Raw genomic sequence first — 18,261 nt, forward strand, 5'->3', positions numbered from 1 at the left:
AAGTGATTTTCTGACGGTAAACTCAAGTTCATATCTTCCCACGAAACTAACCTTTCGAACGATGTCAAACCCCAGTTGAGGTTAAGGACCACACTAAACCCTTGGACTGGACTCGAATTCTATTCCCATAAAATAAGAGTTAAGTCCCTGCACTAATCCAGGAAATGTTTCACGCTTACTTACTTTGATACACCACTCCAGTCTGCAGCTATTATTAATTATTAATAAAATCGGATACCTTTAGAACTATAGAAATTACACCCCACATGTTCCATACCATCAATCGGTGCTTCCACACAGATGAGATTAGATACAAACATTAACATGAAAAACGAAAATGCTAATAATTTTATAAAACGTTAACCCGTTGAACGATTAAGTTTAGCGACCATCAAACTGATAAACAATTACTTTAGCAAAGAAAAAGACTAACCTATCGGCTTGTTCTTTACAAATTTCCTTCAGAATGAGCATAATTTAAGTTTTCTTGTAACACAGCTGCCAATGACCTCCAGCAGAAATTAAATATGGTGCTTCTCTTGAAAACCTATGGAGAGACCACTTCCTTTTCCTTCGAATGAGTGCTCGGTCAATGGTCACGTTATCTTTCTCAATCTTCTTTAAGTTTCAACAATCATCTAAAGGAAGCAGAGGAAAATACAGCGCTGTGTTCAATCTACCTTCTTTCATTGTGGTACGATACCGAAAATCGTAAAACTGCTAAGAATTATCAAGTGTGAATCCGACTTCAGTTGTTCCGTTGGTAATAAAGATGGCAACGATGTTGTACCGAGGAGTGACCTTTGCCGAAAATCTAGCCCGAAGAAATGGGCCCAAGGTATTTACGCAGTAATTTTGTTTCGCATTAGATGCAATTTAGCTATGACTTTCACTTCAGTGAGGTATACCTCTTCACAGCGGCGAAAACGGTGAAATATTGTTCGCATTATGTGTCCTTAAGAAGAAAGTTACACAGTTTTAGAATGTAGGGTTTTTTACTGTACAGGTTTCAAATCATTTACTATCGCTGAAAATTTTTAAATATAAGATCATTATTAAATGTGATATGCAATTTTTCCTACTGCCTTTTTTTGCTGAGAGTAATTTGAGAATTGGTGGTTTAAAAATAGTCTTTATTTTGACTGGCGGGATATTTTGTAATTTGGTCTGTTCGAACCTTTACATTTATTTCCCGTAAATGGAAATCTATTTTCTCATTGGGTGTATTTAAGACAAATAATGTTTCCAGTTAATAAATGAGTCTTTTTTCTTCTATAGTTGCTTTCTGCTGCTCATCAAAAATCCGTGAACAACGAACAACAAAAACGGCAACTGAATGTACACGAACATATGAGTTACACGATTCTGAAAGAAGGTGGGATACCCGTGCCTAAGTTTGGGGTAGCCACAACCAAAGCTGAGGCCAAAGAAATTGCTTCCAAGCTGAATGTCAAGGATATAGTCCTTAAAGCACAAGTATTAGCAGGTGGTCGAGGGAAGGGATCCTTCAAAAATGGCTTCAAGGGAGGAGTTCGAATGGTTACTACGTGAGTACCACCGCATTTATAAACTCTAGAATTTCGATTGTCTGAATGCTAAAACTCTTGTACTCGCTTCTCTAGTCCTGATGAAGCGGAGGAGATTGCAGGAAAAATGATTGGTCAATATTTGGTGACCAAGCAAACAGGAGAGAAAGGTAGAATTTGTAATTCTGTAATGGTAACTGAGAGGAAGTTCACCCGAAAGGAGTATTACATGGCAATCATGTTGGAAAGAGCTTTCCAGGTAAATTCATTGAATTTCATAAGAATCCATGTGTGCATAGTATTACTAGTAGAATTTTCTGTGCCCTATGCAATGTTTTAGTGGAATTCAAGGGTTTCCAAAAAAATTTAAATCTTATAATAAATTACTTTAGTCTACTGTAGAATTCTTAATTTTGCTCAGAATGAATCTCTTTGGTAAATTTCAGGGACCAGCTGTTATTGCCTCCGCACAAGGTGGTGTGAACATTGAGGAAGTGGCCGCTGAAAATCCAGAAGCTATTGTTACGGAGCCTATTGATATTATCGAAGGTATGTTCTATAAAAGTTTTCATGTATGCTGCAGAATGCTTTGTTTTGCTTTTATTGAAATGGTATGCATCACATTTACTGCTTAATAATTATCTTACTCTCTCTTATTTTTGTGGTCAAATATTTGAATTGGTTTGTACCCCTCTTAATTTATGTGAAGGTATCAATAACACTCACTAAGATTTGCCATTATGCTTTAATTGTACTCCAAAGGTATTTTTTGCTATCTCATTCTTTTAATTCCTATGGAAGGAAGTCACCTGAAAATTGAGTTTTTAGAAGGTCTGTAAAGTCTGTTCAAGACCTGTCAGTTACAAATGTGGCTCTAGCCAGAAATTTTTTTCAGTTAAGGGGCAGGTGATGAATTTTGGGTTTTATCTGGGAGGGGAGGGTTCATGTAAAATTTAAACCTTTGAGAGGGAGGTTTGAAACCCTAGACCCTAATCAGTGTGTACATTGAAGCATAGGTTTTGATATTGGAACTTTTTTTAAGAGTTACAGGAAATATCTATTTGTGGAAAGTCATAAAAATTAAATGAAAGAGATCTTGAAAGTTCTTCTCTGCATGATGTCTTTCGATGCTTTCACATCATTTCCAGGCTCTTTTATTCTGTCCATTGATACCAATGGTATTTGAAGGAGATCACTAGGATTAGGATAAGGGGAAAGGGAGGAATGGACATATGACTTCTTGGCATATTCCTTAGGTCTGCAGATGAGGTACGAGTATTGTCGCCTCTGTGTCCTCAGGATGTGGAGGGGGTGGTTAGAGGAAAGTGGAATGGGTTTAGGAGAGGTATGGGATGGAGTTCTCCTCAAATGGTTTGATGATGAGAACTTCATGTTGATTTTTCTCTTAGACCAAAAAAATGGTGTTGGGATGGTGTGAGCCAAAGAAAAGTCACAAATCCCCATCTTGTTTAATATTTCAAATTGCCATTGGAGATCAGGAACCTGGATAGCGTAACGGTCTGCTCAGTGGCCCAGAAAGCCAAAGGTCCGTGGTTCAATTCCCGGTCCTGGGGAATTTTTTCTCATGGCAGGTATTTTTCCCCATCCTGTCTTTGGAATTCGACTGCTGCCATATCTTCTTCCATCCACTGCCATCCGGTGGTCTCATCTCTCCTGATTTTGATGTTGCCAGTGTGTGCTTTGTTGTGAGGAAGCTGTATGGGCTGTAAGGAAGCAGGGTAAAATAGGTTTCAGCATTAAAGCAAATAGAGTAAAAGATTTATTGTTTGCAGAAAGGTGTGATAGTTTAGAAGCACTCGAAATGATCACTTTGGAGGTGGGTTCCTTGGGATAGAATCTGTGGTAAGGAGTGCAGATGCTGAACTCCTTAATTTAAAGGTAAACGGAAGAGGAAGTGAAATAACTTACATTTACAAGATAAAGTGATAATATTTTGAGCAAACCACAGAAAAATGTGGTATCACAAGGTTATCAACGAAAATATAGATCTGCCTACTAGACTTACCCCTGCCTTTGATCAGGGGGCAGATCCAGGATTTCTATCTGGGGGGGCGCAAGCAAAACCGTATCCAGGATTTTGTTCTGGGGGGGCACAGGGATACCTCATAATACAAAACGAATGCAATGATAAAGGGACCGGATAAAAAATCTTGCATAATTTTTAAGGGTCTGGGGGGTCCCGTGCCCCCCCTAGATCCTCCTATGCCTTTGATGTATCGTATCAGTTTTCATCTCTGCTGGTAATTGATGTCTTTTTTCAGCTTTCATTTCAATAATTTTAAATTAGACATTTATACAGTACATGTGTGGGTCTGATATCTATGATAAAGCTTAGTTAAATAAAAGTTATATATGTTGAATAATATATTTATTGCAGTTTGTTTTTTCTTGGGCAATCATGCATGTCTCTCTATCCTGGAGATTAAGAAAAACCATTTATCTTCCCTACGTACCTTTTTTGATATCCTTATTTTTAGAAATTTGAGTAAGCTCCATAAATAGAAGATTGGCATTCTTACTAATTAATATTTTTATACTTTATTTCCTTAGGAATTTCTAAAGAGAAAGCAGTGAAAATAGCAAAAGCAATTGGCCTTGAAGATCGACAGGATGAAGTGGCTGATATTCTTCTCAATTTATATAATTTACTTATTAAAAAGGATGCTTTACTTATTGAAGTCAATCCATTTGCAGAAGATACTGATGGAAAATGTGAGTATTTATTAGAAAGTGGATTTTAATCTGTATGAAGTTAGAGAGTCATGAATTCAATTGATTCGGCTTTAACTTTGTGAAAATCCGTGTTGAAATGAAAATATACAACCTTGGTAACCGCTATACTAGCGTTTCTGATGAATTCAATTGATTCGGCTTTAACTTTGTGAAAATCCATGTTGAAATGAAAATTTACAACCTTGGTAACTGCTTACTTGGTATTTGATAATGGCGCCTCAGCGTCGAAACGCGTCGTATGAATAAATTTTCCTGTGAAAAGTTACCAAGGTTGTACATTTTCATTTTTTAGAGAGTCATTGCTATTATCCCTTCAAAAGAAGTAAATTCATATGGAACAAGCATGATGCCATGGCTATGTAAATGAAATCATTTCAGTTTAGGAGATTAGTCTTGATGTAGTTCTAAGTAATGTAAACCTGCAGGGCTATTCTACTGAACGAGGCCATACGTATGGCCGGCCGTAAGTTTCGTATGGCCTGACCCGAAATTACGGCCTATTCCGATTCCACTCTCGAGGGGCCATAATGTATGGCCCAGCCAAAAGTCTTAATGCCCTTTCCGTAGGCGAGTATGAGAATTATAATTGGTACTATAAGTTTGGTTCACTTTCTTTAAACACTAGTCATTTTTTGAGAAGGAAGTTTGTTCCAACGTGGATAAAAAAATCATTCTATGGTCCTTAACCAAAATGGACTCTTAATAAAGGATATATTGGGATTTTCTTGGAACATGTTAAATACCGATCTGGCGGCAGACGCTGGGGAGCTTTGAAACAAGTGAAGAATGCAAATCACGGACGAGAACACGCAGAAGAAATTTGTAGGTACACGATTTGTACGGTAGAGTATTATAATATTCGTGAATTGTACAGTAATGGATAGAGTAAGAACATGACATCCTCTTGTAGTTCTAACCCCCTTCCCCTCTTTCCAATGGTGTAACTATTGTCTCCTGGCTGCAATCATTTGCCCCCAAAAGCCTAAGAAATCCAGCCAACGCATGAAATCTAAAGATGAAATTGAAACTTTAAGTTTATTTAATTTTAGTATCAGAGGCTTATCTTTAGGTTGTATAAAATTATAACATTAATATGAGACTATCATTCCTTCCTTGATTTGTGGACAGCATTTGTCCTTTACGCATCGACTCACTGAAGATTGCCATACTGCCAAAAAAAAGTCTTGCCCTATATTTCTTTGATATCTTCCCTCGTGATCTGTAATGAAACAAGAATCTTAAAATTCAAAACTTTTTGTAGCGGATATTTCAAGTTACCAACAGCTTTTCAAAACAAGTAAGAAATCTGATAGCAAATGTAGCACAGAAAGCAAACAAAAGCCCGTTCCTATGTTCACTCCAACAGAGCATCCATTTAATAAGTATTTCAAACTTTTTAACTACAAGCAAACTTTTAGTTCATCCACTATATCTACTTACAAAGTAAGTAACAACTTCTTTTGAAGCACGGAAATACTTAATGAAAATATCATCATCGTATGCGAACGGATTACACGTATCCCATATCCTACCTTTTTCCACATGAAATCGACGTCTTTCTCATATGTATCTAGCCAATGCCCGTTGAATCCATATGTGCTCCCCCACAATATTCATATATTTCTTGAAACAATCGCTATGTAATCAATGACACTTGGTAAGTTTCTTTTATAACTCCTTAGGCAAGCAATGTTATTTCGTATGGCCCGTGTTATGATGACCTCCTAGGCAGGCCATAGTATTACGGTCTTTAGGCCATAGCTTGTTAAGATTAATAAGTTGCTAAGGGACATTTATCGCCCACGTTAAGAATCAACTCGTACTCATGAAAGACACGCAGGAAGTGAAGATTTATTTTCTTTACCCACAATTCAAAGATACATATAAAACAAACAAAAGACATACAAAATAATTTTAGGGCAATTACAAAATTTTACTGTCATTTCCAGGTTTTGAAGATGCATACTAACCCTGTGCATCTATGTATGGTCTTAAGGATACCGATTACCTTTACTCAATCCGCTCTGTCATCAAATTTTTTTTCGAAATATCAAAAGCAGGCACACATGTTCTGGTTATATTCTATGTTCCTCTCAGCTAGGGTTCTCTATGGTGCTGTCACATTCTTGGGTCTGTGATCTAAAAAAATCATGTGTTTATTTTGATTTTCAGCATTGCCTTCAAATGGTAACAAAGATTATTTAATAGCCTCAATTCTTTGATGAATGAATCCAAATTTACTAATTTATGTACCTACTGTGTTCAAATTTTACCATGAGAAAGGTAGTAGCCATGTGAGACTTTTTATGATGTGTATCCTTTCCCTGTGATACTGATAATTTATGTTTTTTTTCATTACAGTTTTCTGCCTTGATGCAAAATTGCGTTTTGATGATAATGCTGAGTTCAGGCAAAAGGAAATATTTTCCAAGCGAGATTGGACGCAGGAGGATGAAAAAGAGGTGGAAGCAGCCAAGTACAACCTAAATTACATTGCTCTTGATGGTAATTATTGTTACTGATTTCTGTCCCCCTTATGCCATACGGCTAGCTGGTTATTATCACATAAAAACAATGTGTGACACCCATTTGTAGAAAAATGATCACAAAGGTGATTGTGTGATAACAGGATCAAATTTTATTGTCCATTTCAAACGTTTCTTGCCTCTTGGCGTTGATCAAGACATTTAAGAGCTCTTGCGTACCTTAGTCTAAATAAATAGTGAATAACGTTTTTGCACACTTTTCGTATTGAAGGTGGTCATAAAACCTAATGGCAACATGGGGTATGATTTGTAAAGTTTGTCCCCCTTAGTTTAATCTCCAACCTCTAAGCTTCAATTTCCAATGACAATAGGACTTTTTGATAAGTTAATCCATGGAGTATTTAATGACCTTGGCAATATTTTAAACACCATTCTTTGCTTCTCTTGGATATATGCACTATTTTGTCACCCTTTGCCATACATTGTTACACTCTGACATATTGTGAATGCTTGGTTCTAAATGTCTTTTGCTTTGGTACAGTTAGACTAAAAAAAAAAAGACCCTTCCTAAAAATGGGTGTTATTCTTTTCCTGTCAACCAAAGAATGAATGGTGTATGTAAACTTACATTACACCAGCCGATTTAGCTTGAAGGGCCATTGGAGCACACTTATCAAATTCACCATTTCAAGGTGAACATATTCTACATGTGGTTTATTTCAAGCCTGCCGCAGAAGCAGTGGTGAGATACACCGCTTCTGCGGCATTGATAGATTGTCATGAGAAAAAATTACCCTGGACTTCAAATCCAACCAGCAACTCGGTAAAATTGCAATGGTAATTAAAGAACTGAGATAGCCTCGTGGTCTGCATAATGGCCAGGAAAGCCAAAGGTATGTGGTTTGATTCACAGTCCAAGGAATTTTTTCTTAAGGCAGTTAATGTGAATATTCTTTAAGGACGATAAGATTTGCAAGTAAAGGAATGATTTTCCTAGCAAAGTTAGCCTAACAAAAAGCATTATTATAGATACTTCACACAAATTACATTTCATAATAGTTCATGATATCATCATTTAGTAAGGTTTTGTCATAAGATATTGATAAAAAATTAATCCTCATATCACAGCATGGGGCAAAAATGTATTAGACCTCAACATCTCTAAAACAATCGTATTTTGCATGTCTTGTATTTTAGAAGGCCATCCATATGTCAACGAATAGGTTTAAATGGTTTTGCCAGGTCATTGTAAAGTACAGATAGTGCATGTATTGCATAGAACTACATAGACGTAGTAAGAACACAAGCAATTGAAAAGACTTCTCCCAAGCTCTTTAGAAACCTTCCCCACATTACTTTATATCATGCTAGTGGTGAAATTTAATGAAATGATTCAGAATTTTCTTGATGATAGCTAGCATAAATAAATTGTATTTCTACGCTGATGTTCCGCCAAAATTGTTTTATCGATCCCTTGAAGCACCTTGTGTATCGTGATTTTACCTTGTCACTGCAGGTGATATAGGATGCATGGTGAATGGTGCTGGATTGGCCATGGCCACTATGGATATTATCAGGCTCCATGGAGGTATGCCAGCAAACTTCTTAGATGTCGGTGGTGGTGCAACTGCCCAGCAGGTTAAGGAAGCATTTAAAATTATAACAGCAGATCCTAAGGTCAGTGGAATTTGTGTGTTAAAAAAACTTAATGAACTTAGTTAACATGTTCCCTGCTGCGGACTTATAGACAAATTCGCCCATCGCGCCGATGTGTTATTCTATTTTCATTTGTTTTAATACTTGGATCCGATATATGTGACGCCGAAGTAGCCTGTGACCGACTGTGTGCAATGAGCGGCCGAGAGAAAGGCTCTTTCTTCGGTCATAATGACTGAATCGGCGTGGATGTGAAGTACATGTTTCGGTCATTATGACTGACGCAGTGCTGAACGTGTTAATTATGTACAAAAGTTATGTTAGAAAAAGTTTAAAGAGCCATTTTTAAATATTATGTTTATGAAATGCCACTGTGTGATGCATCACATTATGCATGCGTTTCATAAACCTAAATAAATATAACCTAACATTTCATAACCCATTATAATGAAAAAGTACTGTAAGTGACACAATTATTTAAGTTTCTTGCTTACTGTATCGACACTTGATGAGTATAGTCCTGCTCACTGATTTTTCGAGGTGACTTATGGAATGAAGTGTTCACTAGCAGACTCAATAACACCACTGATTTCATGATGTCCACATGTCACTCCTGTAAGTTAAATACTTGTTATCATACTGTTCTCCAACCAGAAATTATACCTAAATTTGTGGGCAGTTCAAAAAACCCTTTAATGACCTGTTCAATTCTATTTCTAAGAAAAACTCCTGAAAGCTGTTCCCTTCCCCGTATCTTTCCATCCAGAAGACTGACATCCCTCTTCTCCAAGTCTCGTCCTCCAAGCACACCTTTCACTCCACTCATTGCCATTATTTTTATTTAGGGGCCTCAAATTTGTGTCATTAATATAAACAAGGGAAGACGAGTAAGTCTCACTACGTCACAAACTCGGTGTTTTCTGAGTTTTGTATTCTTCTGGCTTTTTCCCTGAAAATGATTTCAGTCCAAGTATCAACCATACTCTCTGCTCTATCTCCATACCCCAGCCTTTCTAAAGGCTCAGATGATCTCCAAGCCTGTATGAACTGAGCTTTGTAATTTGTAATAGTGGTGACTTGTCAATTTTAATAGGGTAGTTTCCTTCATCAAAGAAAACGAAAGGCATTGATTGTGATTCGTTACCCACCATTAGTGCATTCATAATACACAAATTATTTGGTTTTTGAAATACCGGTTTAGACGAATGGCAAGGGTAAAATTTTATCCTCATTTGAAAAAGGCCAGATTGGCGCCCATGCGATTCCACTCCACGTGACGTCACAGGGACCTAGTTTCTACACGAGAGGATAGGAGTTATACATCGTCTGAGGTTACCAATGCATGCATGAGGCACAGAGCTCAGGGAAACATGTCTTAATAATCACCTATTAAAACTGGCTAAGGTCGGAAAGTTTTCTTTGTTTGATAAGGTATTAATAAACCTTTTTTAAGCCAAGCGCTACCAGCCAGCAAGGCACTCAGCTACCCGCTAGCATCCTGCGTCCTATCAGCGCTCAGAGCCTCGATCAAGGTCACCTGACAAGGCGGGAGGGGGAACCAGAAATGCGTCGCACGGACTTTCCTACTTACGCGTCGCGTTTTTGCGCGCTTGAAATTTTTCACTTTTCATTTAATCGCGAAAAATAGATATCATCATTTAAAAATCTAAAAGCGTGAAATACGTACTCCAGGAGTAATAATCTTTCGATTTAGGCAATAAAAAAATAATAGGAAACCACCCTATTCCAATAATTGTCAATATCAAATGTCTTCTGAATATTCTTATTGTAGCTAGAGATCGGTGGTCTTTCTGTTTAATTTTGCTTTGCTTAATGGGAGACCTGTGCCAAAAAAGGGTGATAGGACGCAGCAGCGTAGCTGCAGGGAGGTTTCCTGGGTTACAACCCTGCCTCCCCCTTGACCCTTTTAAGAGGCACCATAAATGAGTGAGATGGCCTCAATAAATAATTTAACAAATACTCGCACAAATTACAGTTTTTGAGTCAGTTCTGGTTCAGTTCCTGACACAAGTTGTCCATCCCATCTCCATTCTGGTTCTTAATCTAGTGTTTCATTTTATTGTTTCATTTTTCAAAGAAAATAATGGCTGTCGTGATGGTATCAGAAAACCTGCCAAAAATAATGAATAATTTATCTCATAAGTGATTAGTTCTACTAAAAACACCATTTAAAGTATGCAATTAAAATTGTGCTCAAGAAAATTTTTTGGAGCATGAAGTATTGATTCTTTTTGGCTTAGGTTTTGAAATTGCTTCAAGACTTAGAGAATCAGTGGAACCAAAGAATTAAACCAACTCATCCACATCATTTTGGTAATTAGATTTTAGTTCAATTTCAGGAATGATTGGAGCTAAGAACCGAAGCATCTCATCCTAATGTTCTCATATACTTAGGTTTCTCTTCATTTACTGCAGCTTTTGATTTGAGTTCAGTAGAAAATATTCTTTGAAATTTGCTTCCAATCAATCAGGATTAATTATTACAGGCATGAATCATCAAATGTGGAATGTAATTTGAAATTCAGTGGGAAATGATTTCCAACCGTGAGCAGGGGCAGATCCAGGATTTTTTTCTGGGGGGGGGGGGGGGGGGGGGGGGTGAGAATGATATTTGAGATGAAAAACAAAACACAAAAATTACTGAAGGAAATATTCTCTTTATTTTGATATGAGAGTTATTAATATTAAGTTAAATGATTGAGGCTCTGCAACACGCAAAACAAAACTATGGTGATGATAACCGTATCAAAAATCTTGTCTATTTTTTAAGCGTCTGGGGGGGGCACTTGCTCCCCCCCTCTAAATCTGCCTATGACCGTGAGGTTGACCCAAGTGACTATTTCTTTTGTTAGCCAATGTGTAATAATGTTTTTGCTTTGCTCTATTGATACTCAACAAGCTTAAGTTAACATCATTGCACCCAGTGAACTTCAATGGCCATGCCTACTGCATCTTTGCATTGTAAAACTTTATCACCGTTTGAGAGCCAGAGTATTTAGTGTAACAGGTTCAGCAATACAGATTGTAACTTTAGGAGCTCAATAGCCTTCTAATAATGAATGTTTTTGGTTTTTCCAGGGAGTATAAGAAAGAGAATATATTTCCATATTTTTGGTAGTTAGCTTTTATAAGGCAGTAAGCTTTAGAGTTTAGTGTAACAGAATATGGCCCAGAATATTCTTTTATTTTATCTCTGACTTTTTCCTGAATGCAGTAGAGCCTCAATATAACAAAATTCACATGACCCAGAAAATGATGAATTCATTGTTGGGAAGCTAAATTTTTTCACCAAATTTTCTATAATTCTGTAGGTAAAGTGTTCAACAAAAAATTAATTCTCATTGTACTGAGTAATGCTGAGAGTTTCACAATCTTAAGCGCTGGTTTCCAAGAATCACTCAGTGGCTGCACAATGGACATGATCATGGATCTGGAAAAGCAGTTCACCGGAAAATGTCTTATCACTGAGAAGCATGAGAAACTTAAGTTGAAAGTAAACTTTTCAGTCTTCATGGCTCGTAGTTGTGCTGCTTATAACTTGCTCAGGAGGCAACTATGTACGTACTATGATTAGGTGTGCTAGGTGCAGTTCTAAGGTCACTGAGCATTATCTCATCTCGGCTTTATCGGTGATGACTTAAGCCAGTAGAAATGAGTTCCTGGAAAGTCTACTAGAGCAAAATAACTCTGTTGTGGAAGTGGGGTGGTGAATACTGGAAAATTTTCACTGGTAGGGGAAGCTGTAACTACAATTCCGGATCATAACCAACCAGATTGGAGTAGAAAACCTTCTGAGTGAATTTGTAATTTTCTTTCCCTCAAAGGCAAAATCGTAAATTACCATAGGAAATCCATAATCATAATTTAATTTTGTGGTGAATTTGTTTGACTGCCTAAACGTGGCATACATGGCTTCTGTGAGCTCTTTTTGCTAATCTGATACATTACCGGACTCCATTTTGCAGCCTCAAGCCTTTCCAACGTCAAGATATTTTGCGTAACTTGTAAATAGCCCAAGGAGTGAAGAAGATACTGAGCTCACGCCTAGGGCAATCATTTATTGTTGTCTGGAAACTTATTTGGAGCAGTTATGATTAGGTGTGCTATTAGAGTGTTGGTTGGCGGCAGCAACCAAAGTTAAAATTTAGTGGGCATGGCGGAATATACCATGCCTATGCTACCTATGGCACCAGTCGACTGAAAATTGAGTTTCAATCCTTATGAACATCAAAATAAAGATAAAATAAGTATGCATTCTATGCAGTTAACTTTGATACATCCACGCTACAGATTCAAGCAGATGCGCATCATGGCTTGGATCAATTGTTGTTTCAGTGGCATGCCTCCAACTAGTTTAGGTTTGCATTCCTCCTCAAGAGTCATTTCCCCTAAGTGCTCTCTTCTTTTCACTCTTCTCCGTAAAATTATACCATGGATTGGAAAACTGAGTTAGGGATAACTTTGTTCGTAATCGTGAAATTTCATGATAGTGAAGATGCCTTATACTTTTGAATTAAATTTTGCTGAGATTACAGAAAACTGATAGTATTGGTGAAATTTCACTATATGTATTCATGTTCGTTATATCGTGGTTCTATTGTAGTTTTAATACATAATAAAAAGATTTTGTGCTAGTTGTTCCATGAGATCAGAAGTTCCTCACTAATACAAGTTTTCCTCATTAGGTAAATGCCCTGATGGTAAACATCTTTGGTGGCATTATGAGATGTGATGTGATTGCAGAGGGAATTATTGCTGCAGCAAAAGAACTCGAGCTCCGTGTTCCAATTGTCTGCCGGTTACAGGTATGCACTATATATTAGCTGTCGATAATGAGAAGCATTATTAACTGTTAAAGTTAAAAAACTGTGAATTGTATCTTTTGTTTCATTCACTCCAGGGAACTAATGTCGATGATGCCAAAGTACTAATTGCTGCCTCAGGATTGAAGATCTTGCCGTGTGATAACTTGGATGAGGCTGCTCGACTGGCAGTTAAGTTATCCAGTATAGTCAGCTTGGCAAAATCTGCTAGGTTAGATGTCAACTTTGAAATACCCATTTAAATGTGTGAAAGAAGAACAGGGAGAAAAAAACAAGAAAAAGGATCAAGTAGATGGGATCAAGATAGTATGAGAAGCCATGAGCAAGTGTTACTAAGTTGACATTGTGACCAGAACGGAAAAGAGCTATGGTCAGGAGCTACCTATTTATAAGAATTGCAGTATGCCTTACGTACTAAGAATATAGTTTTTGGAAGTTTCTTGCCCCTATGGGGTTAATGGTATTCCTAGGTAAGAGAAGATCTAGCTGCCATGAATGGTGCATGATTTTGTCATTGAATTTTCATCTGTGCCAAGGTGTTTGCTCCGTCCAAAATTCTTTTCCTGGAATAATTATTTAAGTCTGTGAGTAAGATCAAGATGTTTGAAAAAAAGACTTCTCTCTGACTTGCTGATATCCTTCAAACAAACTGGGATGTAAGAATGACTGTCATCAATTGAACAAAGCAGTAGTATGGTTGTAGTTGTTTTGTGATCCCTATGCAAATCACATTAATGTCATCCCATTAACTAATGCATCATGTGTTTCTCCTGCTAAAAAATTCCATCCTCTATTTTTTTTAATTGTATTACTAGTTTTAAATGAATGCACAGTTTAACTCTAGTCGTGTATGGTCTCCAAGAGCACATTAGATTTCCTTTCTTACCAAAATCAGACATTTTCCTCTCATCTTTTGTTGGCATTGTACAATAAGTAGATAATTGTGCATTCCTTCTTGTACATATAGTAAAGTTGCTTTATTTGTATGTTATTTAATTAGAGGTAGTTATGCATAATGTTGTTCACTGCTAAGGTTGCAGAGGTTCCTTGGTAATCGGATTTTTTTCGCCAGGCATTATAACTCTCCTTATAATAAAATTCAAGAGTATGTATGATTTCAGAAATGTAAATTATTGATCATTACAAACTGTTCAGGAAAGCTTTAATAAATATTGATATTGAATGATGCCAGAATCCCTGGAGAATGATTCTATGTTTATACATATTATGGGCAACACGAATAATCCTGTAATCTGCTGAGGGTGGTATTTTTCTCAGATGTCAACTGATTCATGATTAGCTTTAAGTTAGCTATCATGCGGTTCCTAGTTTGTTACTTCATGAGTTGTATGCACACCATTCCCATTCTTACACGTTACTGTTGAAGGTGTTGGCTACTTATAAAGACTATTTGAAAAACAATGTTTGTTATTATGATTGTATTTATTGTTACTGAAAATGTGGTTATCAACTTATGTAAAAAACATAATTTAAGATAAATGTCTACATAGCATTTGAAAATATTTTTAAATTTAATGATACATAATAATTTATAAACAACTAGCAACATCGAGTGCTTCCTTCACACATGAGTTCTTCCACTCTTTTAATGATTTCACTTTGATTAACATATCAAAAAATGAAAATTGTCCCAAAATTCAGTAAGTACGATGACACTAAAATTTAGTACAAGTGTTTCCGTGGTGTAACAAAAATATAGTTGAAGAAAATTTAATACTTTAAACATTTTTGAAATCAAAATACACCTGCAAGAAAATTCAATAATTTACAACACTTTCACAACATTTACACAAAAATCAAATGACATCAACTGTTTCAACAATCATTACAACAATAAAGCACCATTCATTCTGAAATCTGAGTAAGATATATGCAATGTCTTAATTATTCATTCTCATTTTGTGAATAATAGAGATCAAATGCTAGCTCACTGATAAACATTTTGATTGTCTTTCATACTTGATTTGTTACGCTTCTCATAATACAGGGCAAAAATAATCATGTTTTAATTGAAATATATCACCATAAATAATCAGAACAACAGCGTATCAGGTTGTTACTGTACTAATTGTGCTCTGAGAAAGGAATATGCAACATTTCAAAGCACTATTGTACACCAATATATTTAGAAATTTGAATTGATTAAAAAATCAGGCCATTATCTAATTTTGATCATGTCAGACCTAACAAATAAATTATTATCAAATCCTCGGAAGCTGACAATCTTCCAGCAAAAAGTCTACCTTTTGGTAGATGCATCGGTTAAAACTAAAGTCATCAAGAACAAGTCTGAGCTATGAAAAGTTACTAAATCAAAATTTCCTCACATGTGCCATCAACAACAACTACATATCCACAGTAGAACAACTTACATGGTAGTAATACGTGGATACATTAAAATGGAAGACTGAAGGAAAATCCTAGGTAGATAAAGAGTGAGATTAAATAAACTTATCAGAATAACGTGAGATTCAAAATTAATACTCATCCGTCTATTTTAAAGGTATGCATCTGTGCTTTCACAATATAAATGTGCATTTGTAAGGCTCACTCCACACACAAGCTCAGTTGCCTTCAGAGAAGCTGTCGTTGGCTTTGTACGTTTAAGCTACTATTAAGTCAGATTAGACTGATGGGGCAATATTCCCTCCTTAGTAGTACACATTCAAGGTATCAGTCTAATAATTCCAAATGACAGGAATAATCATAATTTTTCATGATGTACATATATCAGGAAGCCCCATGGAAGATCAATATGAACCATTAAAAGCTGGTAGTGACAATGATTCAAGCAGGAGAGGCAGACTATGCAGCACTTCGAAGTAATCTTAGAGAAAACTTTGTTGTTGTAAACAGTCAGTGCATCTCCAATCATTATATGAGTAGATAGTGCAACTCTCAGGCAACAAGACAGCATCACATACCTTCTTTTTTCTTTCTCCTCCCGAACCTTGCAAAGCTTCCATCATCAATCACACCATAGTGTTCAGTACCAATTACATTTAAAGTCAGCTCATTATGCTGTACATCTTTTTGTCACTTACGAGGTGACGCAGAAGCAACGCCAAAACAAGCAGTCATACGACGATGCTGATAAGTTAAAGTGGCTATTAATCTCGAGTCCCTCTTCTTATAATGTTCATTAAAATCTAAGCGTGAGCTTAAGAGCTGCAAACTGACATCCGGTTGAGATGCCAAACTCAGCAAGAACCTCTTCACCACGTCCTAGAAATATAAAAAATTGAAATTAAAAGTGACCAAATTTATAAAATTCACAAATAAGTCATCTCGAGCCCACTGAACAAAATATGTACATAATAGTAACTGAAATTTTGGGAATAGGAATACTTAGTACCTACAGTTCAGCAAGTTTAATATCCACAATTGCTATCCAGTAGAAAAACAATGATTACAAACTATAAGAAGCATTTCCACACAGCTTAAATTACAGTTATGCCAATAAAAAGTGTTTCGCTGAACTATGCATGTTTGCTATTCATAAAAGTTCAGGGCTTCTATTAATCAGGGATCAATAATATATCACTGCACTGTTTTATTACAAAAAATGTTGTCCAACCTTATCTTTTATATCATGTCGGAAAGTAAACCTATCACACCATAACCTGAATCTTAATGCCACGCCATATATGGACATTATATATAGGGAGGCTACATACGTTCAATATTTTTACTGTAACACCTTTTACATTTTCTAATGCAACGTCAGTGAAATGATAAGGTATATAACATTTTCCTCTTTCCTTTCCTCTTTGAACAAAATTTAATGGCAATAATTTTAAATATTACTACTGCAAGAAAATTGCCATGCCCTTAACTTTATGATAATTCAAAATATTTTAAAGTTGATAACATTGAGACCTGAATTCCTACCCCATAAAGGCCTGGTTACACGGTACATGAGAATGTACAAGAAAATGTGATAATGTCTGAATCTCAGAATGAACGCGAAAATGCACCGTGTAACCACGAAAAATGTAAGAATGTATGAATTTCTGAATGCCTGCTCTAATTTCGTTCAGACAATCATACAATTTGAACTCAGAGTCACCTGGTGGCAGACTACGAAAACGACACATTCATTTCATCTGGCTTGTATAGGCGACTTCTTTGTTTATGTACGGCCCCGATAGTTATTTGGATTTGATATGATCTTGCTTGACTTGGATATCTCACCGATTGGATATGGGTAGCGAAAGAATGGAACACAAGAAAAGGGGATGGGTAAAAGGAAGGATCAGATGGAAAGGCCATTAATGTATGAACCGCGAGAATTGTCCAAGAATGAGATCCAAATGATCGTTAAAAGGTCATAAAAAAGCATGTGACAGGCAAAGCAATAAGTTTCAAGTACTATTTACGCTGTATTTACTCTAGTTCCTGTTTTTGAATCAAGACCGACTGCAAAACGAGTCGAAATTTTAGGTGTTGCGTTGACATGCAGCAAACGCTATGGGCATCGCGGTAATAAATATTGAATTTACCTTGCGAAAAGCCTCATATTTCTAGTATATTCCTGTAGCGTGCGCCGATTCACAGGAGAAGGATGGAGGGAAATCACGACAAACTCGCTTTCAAGACTAAAATTCAACTGCCTTTATTGTGTCCTGTTTTTTATATTACAAGGCTTAAGTGCACGAGAAAATTTTAAAATGTGCTTTTATTATGGAACACTACTATCCAACAAAATTTGAACGATATCGGCGAAAGACACTTCGTTAATATTCCTTGTTAGGGGCTCCTTTCGACGAGAGGCCGGCCGCCCCTAACATTCCTTATTTTTCTCCGTGGTTTAATCGTAATCAGTATTTATTCTCGTAAACAGCCACTTTCCTTATGATTTGATCCTACAATGGGTAGAATGATAGGTACATTTATAGAGTTGTTTACAAAGTGAAATAAGTAACTTGATAAAATCCTGCGGTAACCATGATTTAAGAGTGTACTTACGTTGAG

General features: G+C 36.4%; 2 protein-coding genes across 2 annotated transcripts in view; one reads left to right on the plus strand and one right to left on the minus strand.

Moving 5' to 3' along the window:
• The first annotated feature begins 678 nt into the window (after positions 1–678).
• Positions 679–14,460, plus strand: LOC124161308 (succinate--CoA ligase [ADP-forming] subunit beta, mitochondrial). The gene is made up of 9 exons (XM_046537617.1): positions 679–838; positions 1,279–1,547; positions 1,623–1,785; positions 1,973–2,075; positions 4,098–4,259; positions 6,642–6,785; positions 8,283–8,443; positions 13,129–13,248; positions 13,344–14,460. Exons 1-9 carry the CDS (start codon positions 773–775, stop codon positions 13,506–13,508), a joined length of 1,353 nt encoding a protein of 450 aa, XP_046393573.1. The 5' UTR covers positions 679–772; the 3' UTR covers positions 13,509–14,460.
• LOC124161307 (gamma-tubulin complex component 3) overlaps positions 14,340–18,261 on the minus strand; it is a 37,976-nt gene continuing 34,054 nt past the window's right edge. The window contains exon 16 of the mRNA XM_046537616.1: positions 14,340–16,512. Within this exon, the coding sequence (XP_046393572.1) occupies positions 16,324–16,512 (189 nt within the window). The 3' untranslated portion in view covers positions 14,340–16,323. The remainder of the gene's footprint in view (positions 16,513–18,261) is intronic.

This window comes from Ischnura elegans, chromosome 6 (genome assembly GCF_921293095.1).
Source record: "Ischnura elegans chromosome 6, ioIscEleg1.1, whole genome shotgun sequence".
Taxonomy (NCBI): Eukaryota; Metazoa; Arthropoda; class Insecta; order Odonata; family Coenagrionidae; genus Ischnura; species Ischnura elegans.

Bases quoted from the DNA above. Each gene is read 5' to 3' on its own strand.
- LOC124161308 (XM_046537617.1), top strand. From the start codon at position 773: ATGGCAACGATGTTGTACCGAGGAGTGACCTTTGCCGAAAATCTAGCC. The intron at 1,786-1,972 runs GTAAATTCATTG...GGTAAATTTCAG, and splicing joins TGTTGGAAAGAGCTTTCCAG to GGACCAGCTGTTATTGCCTC. The intron at 8,444-13,128 runs GTCAGTGGAATT...TTTCCTCATTAG, and splicing joins TTATAACAGCAGATCCTAAG to GTAAATGCCCTGATGGTAAA.